The 17,161-nt window shown below is 45.4% G+C and overlaps 1 protein-coding gene across 2 annotated transcripts in view; it reads right to left on the bottom strand.

Annotated features, from left to right (window-relative positions):
• BCAR3 (BCAR3 adaptor protein, NSP family member) overlaps positions 1–17,161 on the bottom strand; it is a gene marked incomplete at its 5' end in the record, with an annotated part of 105,253 nt that overhangs the window by 65,451 nt on the left and 22,641 nt on the right. For both annotated transcript variants that reach the window (XM_080916289.1, XM_080916290.1), the window contains one exon: positions 6,827–6,866. In XM_080916289.1, coding sequence (XP_080772415.1) covers positions 6,827–6,866 — 40 coding nt within the window. The remainder of the gene's footprint in view (positions 1–6,826; positions 6,867–17,161) is intronic.

Here is a 17,161-nt window from a genome sequence, read left to right as displayed (position 1 = left end):
CTGTTTCCAATTCATCAATCGTGAAAGACGTTAAATAGTGTCGTATATAAGTGTATACAGAGACTTTCACATGAGCGTATGCTTTGTGGTACGTTACTTTTTTAAAAGAGTGTTCATATTTCTGTAAGCTCAAGGGATAAGATTCTACTGCCCGAGGAGCTGTCTTTTACCGTATTCGTCTGTCTTCCTGCCGGTGGCCGAAGTGTTCTAAACTGTAGTCACACTGAACTCCCTTAGAATAGTGGCAGAACACACTGTGGGCAGAGTGTGCGAGGCTGACGGTGGGCCCAGAGTTAGCCTGTACTGTTCTGCATTAGCCGCTGGCGCCCGTTTGATCTGGTCCCACGGGGGACAGCGCGGGCTCTGCGGATGTGCACACTCAGGCAAAAACCTGCAGAGCCAGCCAATTGGGCCATTATCTGGTTCATATAACTTGTTAAAATCTCACGGAATGTACAGCGTGCCATTGTTTCCGTAAGTCCCTTTTCATGACTCTGTGAGCCTGCTAATTCAGAGCAGACTCGCCTGTTTTCCTGCTGGAAGAAAGGACTGCCCTCAAAGACTGCTATTTAGCCGTGACCATGGCTGCAGCCATACTGAGCACAAAAGGGAGCTGAGGCCCCCCTGCCCCCACGGCTGCCAAAGCTTCCCACAGCCGGGCTGCTTATTTTTGGTGCTGGAATTTGCATTAGTATTTCTCTTTTCATCCGCTGCGTGACCTGAGGTATCCCAAGCCTACTACGGGGAAATGGCCTCGCTGAGATCTGAGCCTTCGGCAGATTAATGTCTATAGACTTAGAAGACCCTTTCGGAATGAGCATTAACCCCACAAAGGAAGTCCCTGAGCCTCTTGGGACTTCCCTGGGCTGCAGAGGAAGAAGTGGAAGGTCCCCATTCCCATTCAGCACAACAGCTCCAGTGTTGTGCCATTTCTTCTAACCTGCAAAGCAGACTTGGAGGTTGCAAGTTTTATTAAGGCTCACAAGTGGGCAACAAGAATCCTCCAAGGTTGACTAGGAGGAACCCAGCCAGGAACAAAGGCTGCATCCTGTCTTAACACTTCTTTATGTGGTCCCTGGGGAGCAGGCCTTTGTCTCCCTGGCCACATTGTACTGCCCACAGCCTGGGCACTGGGGGACCCTGGTGTCCTCATTGCTAACTTGAAAATGCCGGCAGCCCACATTTTCTGCTGCACCAGGCTTTCTAACTTACCTTTCTTAAAAGTAATTTATTTCAAGAAGGAAAACCTATAATAAACATTTTTTTTTCTGGAGGAAAATCACCTAGCCTTGCCGTTGCCAATCACATCCCTCCTCAACTTTAAAACATGCCCAGGAAATGGATTTCACTAAAGTAGTAATGAGCCATCTGGGTGAAGGCGCTAAGGCTCAGGGAACATCTTGGAAGAGAGGATGGAAAGGTTGCTAAGAGCCACAGGACCAGAAAGTCTGCTGTGAGATCCTGTCTCTTGGAAATGACAGGCACCCAAGATAATTCCACAATCTAGCTGCCTAAACAAGATCCGAACAATGGTGATATCAATAGGCACACTAATGGGGAAGGGGGGACCTCAGGAGACCCCTGTCTAGACATAGAACTACACAGGTAGCTAATAACTACTGAGAGAGGGAGAATTAGTCTCCCCCACACTCAGGGATGAACACCCTAGTTGGTTGTCTATACAGTGTAGTCAGCCCTAAAACCATATACATACAAGCCATGCTGAACAAACCCAGAAGGCTGTATTTATATATTTATGCATGCGTGCATGTGTATGTGTGTGTGTGTGTGTGTGTGTGTTTTCCAATAATAATCAAAAGGAGGCAATCAGGTTGGTAGTGAGTTGGGGCTGAGATGGGAGGAGTTGGAAAGAGGAGAAATGCAATTATATATTATTTAAAATTTTAATTATAAAAGAAAGATGTAGAAAGAAAAAAAACAAGAAAGAGAGAGAGGGAGGAAGGAAAGGAGAGAGGGAGGAAGGGAGGGAGGGAGGGAAGGAAGAGGGAGGGAGACAAAGTAATATAAGCCTATGGGATATAGTGCAAGAAGATAGGATAGCTATTGAAGCACACAAGAGTGGGAGTGAAAGGAAGTTTACAAAGGGGTTACCAAAAGGGCTGCTGAGATGGCTCAGCAGCAAAGGTGATTGCTGCCAACCCTGACAGTCTGAGTTCTATCCCCAGGACCCATGAAACATGGAGGTGAAAACTGACTCCTGCAAGTGTTCCTGATTTCCGCACATGCATGTGCACACACAAAATAAATAGGATATAGATCATCTAGGGATGGCAGGAATGGTTTTTTATAACTACAAGAGAATGGATCATAAAGCCAATAGACAAGTATCTCTTCAGTCGTTGGAAGGAACAGAAGCAGGAGCTGATCATTAGTGTCTGAGATACAGCTTGGATGTGTCTCGTGGTCCACACGCTATGGCAATCAAGAGTGCTAACAGCCAGCAGGAGGGCTCTCAGGGGGCTAAGGCAAAGGATTACAAGTTTCGATCTAGCCAACCTGGGCTACATAGTGAGTTTGTGGCTAGCCTGGGTGACATAATCTTTCTCAAACAACAACCACAGTGACAACATAAGACCTCCTACCACTTGCTTAAAAAGATGTCTTTCTGTCTGGTCTCTCATCGACATGGATATCCCTAAAATGTTAAAATTGGAAGAACAAAACCTTTCCCAACGATCTCATTTATGGGGAGGATGGACTCCATAGGGAAAGTGTAAGTTCAAGGTTACGCTACTAATTCAAACCCGAGTGTGGACCAAACTCCCCTCGGTTGGGGGAGACTGGCGTTACATATCACCCAGTTTCCGTTGGAAGGATATCACACTCAACTATTACTAATGGTTTAGCATCATAACAAACTTGATCAAACGTTCTAAGCAATCACCTGTCATGTCAGGATACTGGACACAGTGAGTAAGTCTTGACGGGGCATATGACAAGACCAGGCAGGAAAGTGGTGTGTATGAGACTACCTCAGCCCTGCCCAGGGATACTATCTCTAAAAGCTGTTTACTTCTAACTAAAAAAAAAAAAAAAAAAGTTGGTTTTTATCTAGCATCAGGTATGCCAGATACGGAGAGGAAAATTCCAGAGCTGTTTAGCCCTCACCAAGTCAGGTAGGCAGCAGGAAAGGTGGGGCCGCTGAGATGTGTACATTCCAATCTTAGTGAGGTGTAGTGAGAATTGGTTATATTTGACTACAGAAAAAGCTCTGTGATTATATAAGACAGCTCTGGGTCCAACCTTCAAGATGACAGCCTTCTGAGCTATTATAGGAGGGGAAAAATGTGGAAGAATATTCATGAAGCAAGGAGAGTAGAAAAGGGGGAAAAATAATCTAACACTCTCCAAGGGCAGAGGAAACTGAAAATCGGTGAGGAGACGCCACCTCCGCCCCATGGGGTGGGAGATACTTCGGATCATCCATTTATTTTCCCTGACCTATCCACACATCAAATACAGCCTCTAGGGTATAGGAGGGAGGCCCAGCAGCGACCCCCATGAACTATCCTGGGGCTTCTTAGCCAGGTAGATTTCCTTCCACTCCATAAGCAAAAAGCCTAAGGCACCCAAGGGTCAGTGAACTGGTCCCCTTTTGTGCCATATTAATATGCTTCAGATACAATCCTTCAGGTATGAGGAGAACACAGAACTGGGAAGAGCCAAAGTTTTAATTCTCTCTCCCTTTAGCCCTGTCTGTCTTGACACTGCAGACCAGCCATCAGCTATGGGGTCAGACTCGAGCTGAAAAGGCAGAGGGCAGCTTCACAATGGGGAAGACAGGGAGCCTCTCTGTCTTGCCACAGGTGGATGCTTCTGTTTAGATGAAACTAGGCCACTGAGAAGACCGATTTTGTTCTAGAGTAATTTTAAGGCCTTAAACATCTGACCTTCATCGATTCTTGTTCATTAGTTCAATGGTGAACCTATCAGAAGGGCCCTTCAAGGCACAACATGCTTAATGTAGAATTTCTTTTTTCTAGATGCCAAAAGACATTGAATGCACTAGGATATTGTAGGAAAGGAACAGCTCAAAGCTGAGAAGTCAAACCACACCTCCCTTTGTCCACACTTCTCATCTGCCTCCATCTTTCTTCAGCCACCATCCCATCACAGGCAGCAGTGACCCTGACTCAGGTCTTTCTGACACCGCTTGCCTGGTCCCATTAGAGAGGTGCTGTGATGGGCAGAGCTGGCTTAAGAAGATTGACAGGTGAGATCATTGGGACCTTCTGCTCAGAGGTCTCCCTCAATGTTATTTTGGAGCTTTCTGGGCCACAGAGACAACAAAATATTCCATACTGGCTCAGCCTTGTTCCCAGCCATCTCTTTAGACCAAGGGCAAAGTAAGAAAATGGTAACAGCTGAGAGCTAGAGGGATGCTCACTAGTTGAGAGTGCTGATTGCTTTTCCAGAGAACCCAGGTTTGGTTCAAGCTATCTGTACCTCTGGTTCCAGGAGATCTGATGCTCTCCTCTGATCTCCTCAGGACACACACACACACACACACACACACACACACACACTCACACAGAGGTGTGGGGGGAGAAAAAACAAAGCTTTGTTTAGCCATCAAGAAGGATGCAGCCATAGTTTAAAGCTCTGACAGGGTTTAGTTCAAGGAAGGGAGAAAGCTCAACATATATTACCAAACACCAGACCTCCCTCCTCCCAAAACAAAAGGAAATCCCATTGGAAAAGGACTCTCCAATACTCCAAAGGGCAGTCTCATCCAGCTTGCCAGGAGAAGGTAGGGAAAGCAAGGATACATAGAAGATGCTGAAATTCACTATGCAGCTTCTTAAGCTAAACAGCTCACCTCACAGTGATTGACATCCATGAATGAGTTGCAATAACTCAAGATAACAAAATAGTCCTTCCCTGATCCCCAGGGATATATTACAAGACACTCAGTGAATGACTGAAATCACAGATAATAACACAGTCTGTAGAAAACCAGACAATGCTTTATCCTAGGTGCCCTGCAAGGCTGCCATGGAAACAGAGCCAACCCAGCCTTTCATTGTAACACTCAGTGCTGTCTTCCCATCACTCTCTTGTGCTCTGGAACCCATAAGAGTGAGGACTACTTAACACAAGCACTGCAATACTGTGACAACCATCTACTGCTGTGTGACTAACGGGACGGCAGTGTATACAGTGTGGAAACACCAAAAGAGGCCAGCAGCACCCAGCAAGATTTCAAGATGCTCCTCCAAAACACACATAACTTAAGAAGCTATGAGCTTCTTATTTCTGAGACCTTTCATTTGGTATTTTTGAATAATGGTTGGTTGTAGATGGGCAAAACCAGAGACTTGAGGGCTAGTGTACTAAAACAGACCATTCTAAAATGGCCTATCTTTAGCCACATTCATCATGGGATTCTTGTATTAGGGGTTAATATTTTACAAAATGAGTTACTGGAGCAAAGATCGGGGTTAAACTTGGTGACCAGAAGCTCTGAGGCTCTGGTGGAAGATAACCAATCTCCGAGCCCTGGAATAGAGGAATGTTTACAGTAGGGATTGTGTCATTCGAGTTCACTGTTAGTTGTGCCAAGGTCAAACCAGAACACAACCTGTGAGTAACATCAAGGCTTAGCAGCGCACAGCCTGCATGAAGTAGATGTGCCGCATACAGGAGTGGTGCAGACACTCACGCTTATAAAGCTCTCACTAGGTGTGGTACGGTGGCCCTGCTGGCTCAGGCTCACACGCTTGCCACAGTCCCTACACTTCAGACACTATTCAGGAACAAGAAAGGGAAAGAACTAATTCGCACCTCCATCAGCACACGCCCCGTTACAGTGTTCCACAGGACCAGGCAACTTGACTAGGACTTTCTCCTCTCCCATCTCCCATCTACCTGGAGTTAGGGGGAATGCCAGAACCCTAGAAGTAGCAGGCCTATGTGCTTTGAATATGGAAGGTAGGCCATGGGTCCTCAGGGGGAGATCATATAACCTAACCCATGCCATGGTTTCACCCAAAACACAGCAAGAGCCATTGTCATAAATCCAAATTCTTGGGGAGGGGCCTGATTTAATTATAACTGACAAGTAAAATACAATAAAGCAAATGTCTATACCCTAAAGTGGGAAGAGGGCAGAAGCAAGAAATAAAGGACAGACAGACAGCTTAGAAGGGCTGGATAGCCAAGCAGCATTGACCGTGAGTCCCACTGAGCAGCAGGGTTTCTGTTTGGCCCCAAGTTAGTTACTAAGGGGAAGGGGACCGTGAGAAAGAACAGACAGCTCTTAAAGCCCCGGAGCTTTCATCCTTCTACCCAAGATGGCTCCACCTACAATCCCTATTTGAAATCCCTGCCTAAATCCCCCCAAATCTGAAAACTAAGAGATCAAAAAGAATTCGCTCAGCAACAGAACAGAATGACCTCAGTTGGTAGAAAAACAAAACAAAACAAAACAAAACTGACTTGGATGCATAAAGCCCCATGTTATCTGTTTACTCAGTGTAAATATTCTATGTCAGCACCGCAGTAATGAGTTTGATTATATGGTACAGACTCCAGACCTCTTTGGAAGTATTACAGTGCATAAGCCAGATCTTACAAAACAAAAACAAAAACAAACCCATGAGTCCAAACTTTAAAAAGCATCTGGTCCGCATGGGGGAAAGAACATAGACCTTAACAGGATCATCTACCAAGCTTACCAAAGGCCCATGGAGCCAAATTTCCACTGGCTGTTTCAGATGCTACAGCCTGCTCTCTGCATAAGGCAGACTGCAGGCAGCGTTCAGGAAGTCAGTTACAGAGTCATAGCTCCACCCGGTTTTCTTACCTTCACGTATTCCAGAGTTGGGTCCAGCTGATATGGATCCCTGAGAAGAGAGAAGAGGGAGAAACACAAGGCAGTTAGGGAAAATGAACTCTGATGTGCAAAGAAAAGCAGTCGGCATTGTTCATTTAACGCCTGAGCTGTCCCCAATTTCCGGACGGTATGCCCAAAGACAAGTAAGGAAGTCAGAGCGAAGAAGCCATGTTCTTCTCATGATGAGAATGCACAAGCCATGAACTCGACCCAGATGTGTCATACTCTCTAGCCAAATTCAAGCCTTGGGAAGGTACAGTGTTTTATGTGGAGTAAGTCTAAGTGCACATAAACATTTTTTTAAAAACTAGCCTCAAGTTTGAAAGCAGGACTCTGAAGGAGCAAGGGCGAGAGAGGGGAGTGTGGGATGCTCAAACATACAGCCTGTTCCAGCACGAATGCCAGAGAACCGCAGCAGGTGCTGTGCTGTGCCCGATTTGACACCAAGGAAGCAGAATTCTTGGCAGGATGGTGGGCAACTGGCCAGCCCGCCAAGTCCTCATGTGCAGCTGTTTCTCAAGGACATCTCTGTCTTCTTATCACCAATGCTTCCCTCCCATGTGTGCAAACCTGAAGGACTCAGGTGAGTACACTGAGGCCCCAGTAGGTCTCTCGATCTAATGCACACTCTGTGTCTACCAACACCCTCCAAGGGCCGACCTGATACTCAGGAGTAGACAGTAAGGGTGGCATTGGGAGGGTGACTCACTACAGAGGAGAAAGAGAAGAGGGAAGGGAAGACATCAGACCTAGTGCTTTCTGAGCTCAGACAGGTTTAGAGAGATGCAATGTGAAAAGGGCAGCTGTGTCACTTCAAAAGAGCAACACGGTCCAAAAGATAGGAGATCACTTACAAAGAGCAGAAAGGCTCTGAAGCCCACAAGGCCAGTCTCTGAGGAGTAGGCAGGTTTCTTAGCACAGGACAGGAAGATAGGAAGGAAGGGAAACCCACTGACAGCTGCTGTCTGGGGAGGGTGAGCTCATCCCCACGGCCTAGGACATGAGTAACTTTAGCTGGGCCACTGCTTGGGTACAAAGTGTCCCATCCTACAGATCAAGGACACGATGACCTTGCTGCAAAGATGGGTCCTATTCATAAGTGACCCTCGTACTGCTGTGATGATTGTTTCTGGCTTAGGCTTGTTAGGAGCAGACACAGGCTGGCATTCTAGATGCTGCAGGGCAGGCAAAGTAGGGTCAGACACAAGACCTTTGTAGGGGTCAAAGAATCTCAGCAGGGCCTGAGCTTGCAGTAACACAGGACGCTCCCATTGGAAAGGGTAAGAACCAAAACCTCTCAAAGCCTGCAGCAAAGGAGCACCATCTGCCAAGGTGGGGGGTGTGGGGTGTGGCAGGGGGCGCTCTCTTGCCAGGCAACTTGAGTCTCCCTGCTGTGATATCACTACATCCTTCTGCATGTCTCTGTAAAGTCAAAGCTGGGCTCACTCAGGAGTGTGGCCATGTCATTGACCCCGGGTTCCATGAGAACACCCAGCAGTGACCAAAACCATCAGGAGCATTTTGCTTGCACTCCATTTAAGATCTTAAAACTTCGGTTTCATTCCTTTGGAGCTTCTAAGCCCAGTGGCCCAACCCTGAGTCAGAACCAACTGCAATGCTGATTTTCCTCGTCTCTATACTTCTATTTTATGTACATTTTAAATTTTCACACACATACATACACACACACACACACACACACACACACACACTCACACACATCTTCACCACCCAGTGGAGTCTGTCCATGCCTTTGCAACCTGTTAAAGACAAACATCGTAGAAGACAGTATAGATGACCAAGACCCAAGCCATCAGCAAACCCTGTATGGAACCAAGGTACAGCTTCGTGGGCTTAGTAGAACATCCCTGAGTGGGAAGTTCCTACGTGAAAGGTGTTTTGTGTTTCCCATTCTGGGTTAGCAAGCTGGCATTTTAACCAGCAATAGAAGCACCAAACACCTTTAAAAACACAACCTCTTCTTCTTGCTAACACCATGCACAGTGTGGCTTGTTCTCTAGGAGACAAAACTCACCTATGCAAGATTTATTTTTTATTTTGTTTACGAACATTTGCCTGCATGTATGTGTATGTACGATGTGCATGCAGTGTCCATGGAGGCCAGAAGAGGGCGCTGGGTCCACCAGAACAGGTTGCAGATGGTTGTGAGATACCAGGTAGGCGCTAAGAATTGAATCATGTTGTAGAAGGGCAGCAAGTGCTTTTAACTACTGAGCCATGTCTTAACTACTGAGCCATGTCTCCAGCTCTATTTACTGTAAATGACCTCCCCCATCTGCCTCTACCCCCCACTTCTTTTTGATGGTGTTGAGGACTGAACTTGGGGCCTTGTGTTTGCTAGGCAAATGCTCTACCAGAGAACTATACCACAGCTCAGTGACTTCCTTATAACCCCTGGCTGTTCAATGTAGTTGTCACTATTTCCTATGACCATTTAAAGTTAGTAAAATAGACCATGTGCTCAGTAGCAGCTTGTGGTCAACAGCTCCAGTCCTGCACATCCCAATTACAGATAGGTTCTGCCATTCCCAAGTTCTACCGCAGTGAGTACTGTTCTACAAAGCACTTCCAAATGGAAGCATGCCCGTCTTCCAAAGAGACTTCCTTTGATACTCTCAGCCATGGTTCACTTACTAAATTGCCAATGGAAATTTGAGGTGCAGTTACTGGCAGCGTCTCCCCAGAAACTCACACATCACAGTCCAGCAGTGTGACAATCCTGTGTATTCGCTTTTGGAAATCAATTTTTAAAAATTATCTGCTCAAGGCCCTGAAATATATTCATGTCTGTGAACTACTTTAGATGTGAAAACTAGCGTATGTCATTCGAACAATCTATGGCAGGGCCCGAACAATTTAGATTCAAGAGAGATCATGCACAAGCCAAACGGAGAGCCATTCCCTGCAAACGACTGCAACACAGTTCAGGGTTCAGTTCTAGTAACAAGAGTTAGAACAGGGGATGAGGTGCTAATATGATGACATATAATATTATATCATATCATATCATATCATATCATATTATGAGTATGACTAGAGACCTTCAGTGTGCTCCTGACAAGTGGAAGATCTGCATGAAAGACTGAAGAAGGATGCTCTTCCAGGAGTCTTAATGTACAGAATCCCAGAGGCTATTCTTGAACAGCTAGGGCTTCAAGTAGAGGAGGCAAAGAAAGGGAAAATGTGAGCCGTTTTCCCTAAGCTGGCTAAACCGGTTGGAGATTTGATTTCCCCTTCTCTCTGACATAATCTGTAGGTGCTTATTTTGATTTCCTTCCCACTGGTGACTAGAATACCTAATTCATCAGAGTCTTTCTGGTATTCCAGTCAGTGTCCTGGAGGCAGAGCTATGCATCAGCTATTTGGAAACCCCAAATTACTTAAGAAACCCCTTCCTGAGACAGTTACTTTTTACTCTGGCCAAGACTGGCTCCTCCCAGGCAGGGCTCATCTGAGAACCTTCTCCACCTGAGTCCTTTCTCCAGGAAGAGGCCCTGGAAGAGCCTGGCCCCAGGTCATTCAGGCCCCACCACTGCTGCATGGTATTTTAGGCACTCTTCCTGGGCATTCTCCCTGTTGTATTAAAGAGGTGTTCTAACTGAGGCCGGGCTGAAGGAAAGCACAGACCGCCCAGCACCTGGGTGATCACATTTCTTTGGGGACACTGCAGCTGGCACTGGCTTAGGAGCCACAGGGGCACAGCACCTGGTAGAGAAAAAAAACTGGTTAAGCACCCTTTTTTTTTCCCCAAGGGGATTTGAGGTTTGGAATCAGCAGGCATGGTGAGAGAAAAGAGTGTTTCAGCACCAAGTGGGGAAAGAAAGGGACTGTATACTCAGCTCCAGCGGGAAGGGCAGATTCTAGATAACAGTAAGTTCCATCTAAGAAAAGGAGCTCCAGTCACAGCGCATGGCTGTATTTGCTTGTGTGATACACTAACTAGTTGAACTGATTTGAGAATGCAATAGCTAAGTTATATGTGGATTTTTGCAAGGGGACTGAGAGAGCATGATATCACTATGACGTATCAACTTACAGGAAGTCGGTACAGCAGTTTAGCTTCAAACTTAACCAACAGCACCCGGTTAAAAACCAAAGCAAGCTCTGATTACCTAGAAAGAGCCTGATGCAGCACTCCAGCCCAGCCACTACGCTAGTCACACTGACACGGTGGCTTGCCAGCACAGTGGTCAATGGGACATGAAGGAAACCTAGCGGGGCTAGTTCACCAGACAGGTACCCATGGGAAGGGTTCCACGCGCAAGCTGTGAACTGGGAGAACCTGGACCCGGTTTGCTTGTGAACAATTCCTCGTCTCAGTTTTGTCATCTGTAACGTGAGAATAATAACAGCTCCTAGATCAGAGGATAAGGTTAATTTGTCAAAGTATTTTAAACGGTGCCCGATTCATGAAGCCATATACGGTGGAAATCTAAGCAGTGGTCAGATAATATTAACTAGATCCCTGTCTTCCCCACAGATAGTTTAAGTGAAGGATGAAAATATAACCAAATAAAATGAATGGATGACATTTTAACATCTAATTTTAAAAGCCGTACTTACATAAAAGATGGTAGAAAAAAAATGGAGACTTTACGACCATCAGGTTTAGATGACCATATTTAGATCATGAGATAAAGAGATGAGACTGATTATTAAAGATCTGGTGGGGGGGGGGAGATCTTAGTCTATGTTGACAGGTTAAATGCCAGATGAGAGGGAGGTAGGGGCTGCTTGTCAGAACATGTCTGGAATATTCACTAATGCTCTGGAGGAGATGTGACAGTAATAACTGGAACGCTGGCCCATGGAGGCCAGTCAGAAGAGCCAGCACTGAAGAAAGCAGAAGGCCTTGACCAATGAGATATTAGCCTGTCAAGAATGGGCTTGAAAAGAGAGCGAACAAGATAGCGCCACATCAAAGCTCCAGGTCTTTGTGCAAGAAAGAGCAAATATTTTGTTAAAATAAGGGGGAGGGATGGACCCGTAGGAAGATGTCAGCTTCCCTAAGGAAGGGCTTTTAATCATCTAATCATCGAGGCCATCTTAAAATGAAAGGGGGACACCTTCCCAAGACACACAAGAGAAGGGAGGTGGTGATTTGTCAGAGTTGAGGGCTGGGCAGAAAAGCAAGAACAGAAAAGGCTGGGGACTACTGTCTTTTTATAAAACAGCAAAGCATTTATCTTGTGCTAAATTATTTTGAGAGATTCGGCATGATGATTCACATCTTTCAATGCTCTGGGAGGCAGAGGCAATCGGATCTCTGAGAATTTAAGGTTAATCTTATCTACACAGAGCAGCAGTAAAACCCCAAAAAGAGGAAGAAAGAAAGGAAGGAAAGAAGGAAGGGAGGGAGAGGGAGGAGAGAGAGAGAGAGAGAGAGAGAGAGAGAGAGAGAGAGATATTGTAATATTTAATCATACTCTTATGAAGCTGTGAAGCAAGCCTTCCCCAATTTGCAGATAATAGAGAACATCAGATAGGGGGAGGGGAGAGGGGGTAGACGGGGAAGAGGGTTTTGTTTGAAACTCCACCTGATAATACTATCAAGTGTCAGCTAACGGAATGCCTGTGTACAGTCCCACTCCAAAGGGCAATGGCTGCAAGAGTGCGGCAGCCTGAACAGTGGAAGCCAAGAGAAGCATCATCAGAATTGCGTGACACCCTGCCTTGCTTTCCTGATTCTCCTACAAAAGGTGAGGCCAAGAGAAGACACTTGGTGTTCAGGAAATCAGAGCAAATCTCCCAAAGCCCTTGTCAGCACTGCTCTGGGGTGGCACTTGGAAGAGACAAGCAGCACAGATCATGGCAGCTCACACTTCTCCACATGGAAGGACTGGAAGGTGCTGTGAGTAAGATGAGAAGGAAAGCCTGGCTTGGATCTTCAGGGGATGGGGGTCGGTGGGGGGGGGTCGGGTGGTCAGGCGGGAACTGGCAGTCTCTCAGATAACTCTATTTGCCTCATCTGTAAGGACTTGAGAGCAAAGAGACAATACAACCAAAGCCTCTCTTGGCCGCATCTTCAAATGAACCCAGCAAAGTCTGTACTGGGAGGTGAGCCCAGCAGCTTAAGCATCAAGACTCCTAACTAATCTCCTAGCTAGGCACCGATGGGATAGCTGGTTAAAGACAGAGACAGACAACCAAGCCGGTTAAGGCTGGGACTATGGCTCAGTGGCAGTACGTACGAGACACTGGGTTCAAACCCCTCACCCCCATGGAAATACTTTACAAACCAGTACTCCAAAGAAAATTAAAACCATTTTCAAAGATAGTAATTTATACACAGAAGGCTGTGTCCATTCCTTTCTCAGCCAGCCGCTAGAACTCAGTTCACCAGAAAGGAACAAATAGTCTCCTACACAAATATCCTTCCCGGTGGGTCAGATAGCATAGTAGTTAGAGGCCTGCCTCTAGGGTGAAATAGAATCTCCAAGTACTCACAACAGACTGTAGCAAGCAGTCTCAAAGCACAGATTTATATTCTCCAAGAGAGATCACTAGAAAACAAACAGAGGGTCCTGGCAATACAAATGAAGGGGGCAGGGGTAAAAACAATATTGTTGGCTTATGCTAATCATGAGTCCGTGCTCTGTGGGTTCATGGTGTGGCATCTCTGATTACAAGCAGGGAGTCTGGCAGGCGATCAGCCCCTCCTGGTGGGTGGGCAGGGCTGGCACACGGGGAAGGTCAGCAGGAAAGGCAGCAGGGTGAAACCAGACCCTGGTGTTATTTTATTTTTAAGTTGATTAAATCACAGATAACACCACTGCCCACTCAGCTAAGTCATTTAAGAAGCATCTCACTTTTAAAGTTTCAGGCTTCAGGAATGTCTGAGTCAAGGAAATGATACACTTACAATGTACTTTCTCATTAGAAGCAGATTGATTATTTCCTTCCCCTTAAAAGGACACTTGATCTGAGTGTTATATTGGAGTTATACCTGGTAAGGAGTATCTCACTGAAAGAGCCTCTCCCCTCTTTCCCTGAGTGTCTAGAATACAAATATAGACGTTCCGTCTGTCCTAAGTCACAGGATGTCTGTTTTGAGCCAGCTGTGTAGTCTTGTCTGGCCTGTAACTTGCTATGTAAACCAGTCTAGCCCTGAACTCACCGAGATCTGCCTGCTTACAAAATGTCTTAAAGATGGAGCTTAAAAAAAAAAAAAAAAAAAAAGATAACGTATAATTAGTGGCTCACAGTGTCACCAAACAGGTATCTTTTGTGATATAACAACAAAATGAATCACCTCTATTAGTATAATTATTTTATATGAGAGAAGAATGTGCATAATCAGACCACTCCAGGCTTAGATAACCCCACATGTACCCAAAGTTTGCAGAGCTGGCACCCCATTCTGCACATGCCATGGGGTGCTGAGCCCTTCACTGTATCTGCCATGTAGATGCGTTCTCCCCAACCGCACATGACCAATTCCCAAGAGGAATTTTATGCCTGCCTCATGCTTAGCGTCTCCCACACTTCATCGAACTGACCCCACAAATGTCCTTCAGCATCTTCCTACCTACCATGTGCCACAGGAAAAGGAATGCAAAGTCCACGCTTTCAGGGAGGTCTCTGGCAAACAGGGAGGTGGTGGATGCTCTGCAGAGCCTTGCAACTGCACACAGGCTGTATCTGAGGCCTGAGCAGTTCCGTATTCCTGTGGAGTGATGTGGAGTGAGGACAGAAGGAAGGTTGCAGTTTGGTTTACTTTAAAATATAGACATTAGCCAAGTGGGCCAGATGAGGCTTGAAAACAGGCCTAAATGAGTCGTGATCCTGTTGCTGAAGTGACGTTGTGTGACATTATGTGACATTTTTACAGGGCCTGTAAGGCCCATCCAATTACCATATAAAGCAGTTAATACCTCTGAAAGCAAGGTCTTAAATACATGTGTATCCACATTCATAGGAGCATCACTTACAAAAGCCAAAATGTGGACATGCCCCTAAGTACCAATGAGTGACAAGGCCAGCAACATGTGGCATACACATCCAATGGGAAAGAACGTAGTCTGTAAGAGTGCATTTCTGATATATGCTACAGCATGGCTAAACCCTGAGAACGTTATGCTGTGTGAAATAAGCCAGTAGCAGGAGGTCAAGTCATGTATGATAGTACTTACATGAGGTACCAAGGGTAGGCGAATTCAGAGAGACAGGAAGTAGAGCCATGCTAGCATTCTGATGGGGAAGAGAGAAGGGAGAGTTAAGAGTGCACAGCATCTATACTGTAAGGTGAAGAGAATCCTGGGAAATGGCTGTACGGCACTGCAGAGGGTCTTACTGACACACTTGGCAATGGCTAAGAATTAAATCAGCCACAGAACGACATCAAACTTCATACAGAATCAAAGAAGGGCACTGTGTGCGTAGAGCGCAGGCTTGCAGAGGTTGGAGCAGAGGATGCGGACAGGCTGAGAAGTAAATTCTAAATAACAAATTGAGAACAGCAGCAGGGTCCAGAGAGGAAAGTACTGACAGCTAACCTGTTTTGTATTTCAGAAAGCTGAAAGGGTTAGACTCTAAATCCTTAGACTCTCACTGTAAGGTACAGACAGCAACATTTAACATGGTTTGTGTGTGTGGTGTATGCATGTGTATTCATGTGTGATGGTTTATATATGCTCGGCCCAGGGAGTGACACTATTAGAAGGCATGGCCCTATTGGAGTGGGTGTGGCCTTGTTGAAGAAGGTGTGTCACTGTGGGTATAGCCTTTAAGATCTTATCCTAGCTAACTAGAAGCCAGTATTCCACTAGCAGCCTTCAGATGAAGATGTAGAACTCTCAGCTCCTCCTGCACCATGCCTGCCTGGATGCTGCCATGTTCCCACCTTAATGATAATGGACTGAACCTCTGAACCTGTAAGCCAGTTCCAATGAAATGGTGTCCTTATAAGAGTTGCCTTGGTCATGGTGTCTGTTTACAGCAGTAAAACCCTAACTAAGATATCATGAGTGTGCCTGTGTGCATGTGTGTGCAAGTGCTCGAGTGTGTGTGTGTGTGTGTGTACTTATGGAAGCTGTTGGTCTCTTTATTGTGATACACCTTATTCCCCTAGGAACTTGAAACTCTCCATTTTCTCTTGGCTGGCTGGCACTGGAACTCCCATAATCCACCTGTCTTTGCCTTCCCAATGCTGCAGTTCCCTGGAGTACAGTCATACTTGGCTTTTCTTACATGGGTGCTGGGGATTCAGACTTAGGTCTGAGAGCTTGCATAGGAAGCATCTTAGTCACAGTCATCTTCCCAGCCCAAAGCGTTTAATCTGATTCAAACATTATAAAATGTACATATACATATATAAAAAATTGCATTATCCAATTAACATGTACAGTTAAATTTTTAATGTGTTAGTTAAAACAAATGTACTATTATACTAAACGTGGTGAATTTGTTTGCAATATGTATATGTTCCCATAGTTTTTCCAAACAAAAACTCCTAAAATATGGGTCAATAATGATGCGTCAAGAGGAAAGTGAGTAGTGTTGGTATCTGAAGGCTCAGGACAAGCATAGACATTGCTTCCTGCTGTACCAAGATGTAATCTAAAGGTGTTTAAAAGCAGTCTCCTGGGCTGGAGAGATGGCTCAGGGGTTAAGAGCACTGGCTGCTTTTCCAGAGGTCCTGAGTTCAATTCCCAGCAACCATGTGGTGGCTCATAACCATTTGCAATTGGATCCAATGCCTTCTTCTGGTGTGTCATATACATAAAATAAATAAATAAATCTTTTTTTAAAAAAGTAGTCTCCTACACGGACAGGACAGGAAGTTATTTCCTTCCTTCCTAACTTTGGTTTTTTTGAGACTGGTCTCACTATGTAGCTCTGACTGACCCAGAACACCCAAATCCTCCTGCCTTTTCCTCTCAAGCCCAGTGCTACATGTTCAGCCTTATTTTTTCTAAAAGAATATTTCTTTTAAAAATACAAAATAAAGCAGTAACAAAAATCCATAGTTTTGGTCATATCAGGTCACGAATCATAGAGAATTCTAGAAAAAGATTAAGAGGCAGTTATAAACACATTGTGTTATAAAATACAGACACTGTAACAAAGTTGAACTCGCGATTACAAGGCATATTTCAGAATACAGGATTTGGTACTAGAAGGACCCAGTTACCATGGTGTTTGGAAGGAAGAATATGCCCTTAAGTGCCTGTTTTTGGAAAGAAAGACTAGGAATTAATTAGGGGTTTGGTTTAAGTCATTGCAACAGGATAAATACAAAATAGAACAAAGGCGATAAAGATTGAGCAGAAACTAAACAGTAAA

The sequence above is a fragment of the Micromys minutus genome, assembly GCF_963924665.1.
Source record: "Micromys minutus genome assembly, chromosome: 4".
Classification (NCBI taxonomy): Eukaryota; Metazoa; Chordata; class Mammalia; order Rodentia; family Muridae; genus Micromys; species Micromys minutus.
The sequence above is the reverse complement of the archived record's forward strand: the minus strand, read 5'-3'. Positions and strand labels throughout refer to the sequence as shown.